This window comes from Apium graveolens, chromosome 4 (assembly GCF_009905375.1).
Source record: "Apium graveolens cultivar Ventura chromosome 4, ASM990537v1, whole genome shotgun sequence".
In the NCBI taxonomy this organism is placed as follows: Eukaryota; Viridiplantae; Streptophyta; class Magnoliopsida; order Apiales; family Apiaceae; genus Apium; species Apium graveolens.
This window is the reverse complement of record NC_133650.1, coordinates 168519082-168520167: the sequence shown is the minus strand read 5'-3', so window position 1 is coordinate 168520167 and position 1086 is coordinate 168519082. Positions and strand designations below refer to the sequence as shown.

Genomic DNA, 1086 nt, shown 5'->3' with positions numbered 1-1086 from the left:
AAATTCTAGTTTTGATTATATAAAATAGAGATGAAGCTTTATCTTTTTCCTTGAGCTAGATCCACCATTAACGTGGTGGTTCCACATGGTATCAGAGCAAGATCTAGCTCATTCTTTGCGTTAATCTTCATTTCATCTTCATCTTCGTTCTTCAATTTTTTTTCTACTCAATTTCTGCAATTTTTTCGTTTAATCTTCTTAGATATGGCTCAAACGAGTAGAACGATTCAAGATCATGATCAAACTCAACAAGCTCAGCAAACACCTGCTAATACTGCTATTAATTACAATGATCCGTACTTTCTTTCCACAGGAGACAATTCTAATTCACAGCTAGGTGAGATAATCTTCAACGACAACAATTACTTCAACTGGAGCAGGAGTGTACAGCTTGCGCTTGGTGCTAAGAACAAGATCGATTTTATTGACGGATCGTTAACTCGTCCCGCTGATGACTCTCAGGATCTGCAGAAATGGATCAGGAATGATTATATGGTGACTGGGTGGATACTTTACACTATTGATAAGCAGATTACAGGAAGCTTCATATTTACTCCTTCAGCAAGGAGTCTTTGGATTGAGATTCAAGAGAGGTATGGACATTCTACTGCGCCACAGCTTTATGAATTTCATAAACGATTGATGTCAATTGAACAAAATGATGATTCAATTGCTGAGTATTATGCAAAGTTAAAAAAAGTTTGGGATCAATTACAAATGTTAGATCCTTATCCTGATTGTTCTTGTGGTGCACTCCTAAAATGTTCGTGTGGCTTGATAAAAAAATTGTTTGAGGCTGATCAATTGAAAAATCTTATTCAACTTATCTCTGGATTAAACAAAGTTTATGATTAAGCAAAAGTGAATATTCTTAGCATGGATCCATTACCTTCGGTTAACAAGGCCTATCATATGTTACAGCAGATTGAGAAGCAGAATAATATTGGATTAACTCCTTCTACTCTTGAAATGAGTGCTTTAATGTCTACGAGACATCATTATGGATCTCAATCTGCACAAAAGTCTTATAATACTTCTGTTTTTGATAAAAAGAAAGAGGAGTTTAAGAAACTTAAGCAGCAACAG

The 1086-nt window shown here is 35.3% G+C and overlaps 1 protein-coding gene across 1 annotated transcript; it reads left to right on the top strand.

Annotated features, from left to right (window-relative positions):
• Window positions 1-204: 204 nt before the first annotated feature.
• On the top strand, window positions 205-855 carry LOC141719137 (uncharacterized). Its single transcript, XM_074521518.1, has one exon. It carries the CDS (start codon window positions 205-207, stop codon window positions 853-855), a length of 651 nt encoding a protein of 216 aa, XP_074377619.1.
• The last annotated feature ends 231 nt before the right edge of the window (window positions 856-1086 follow it).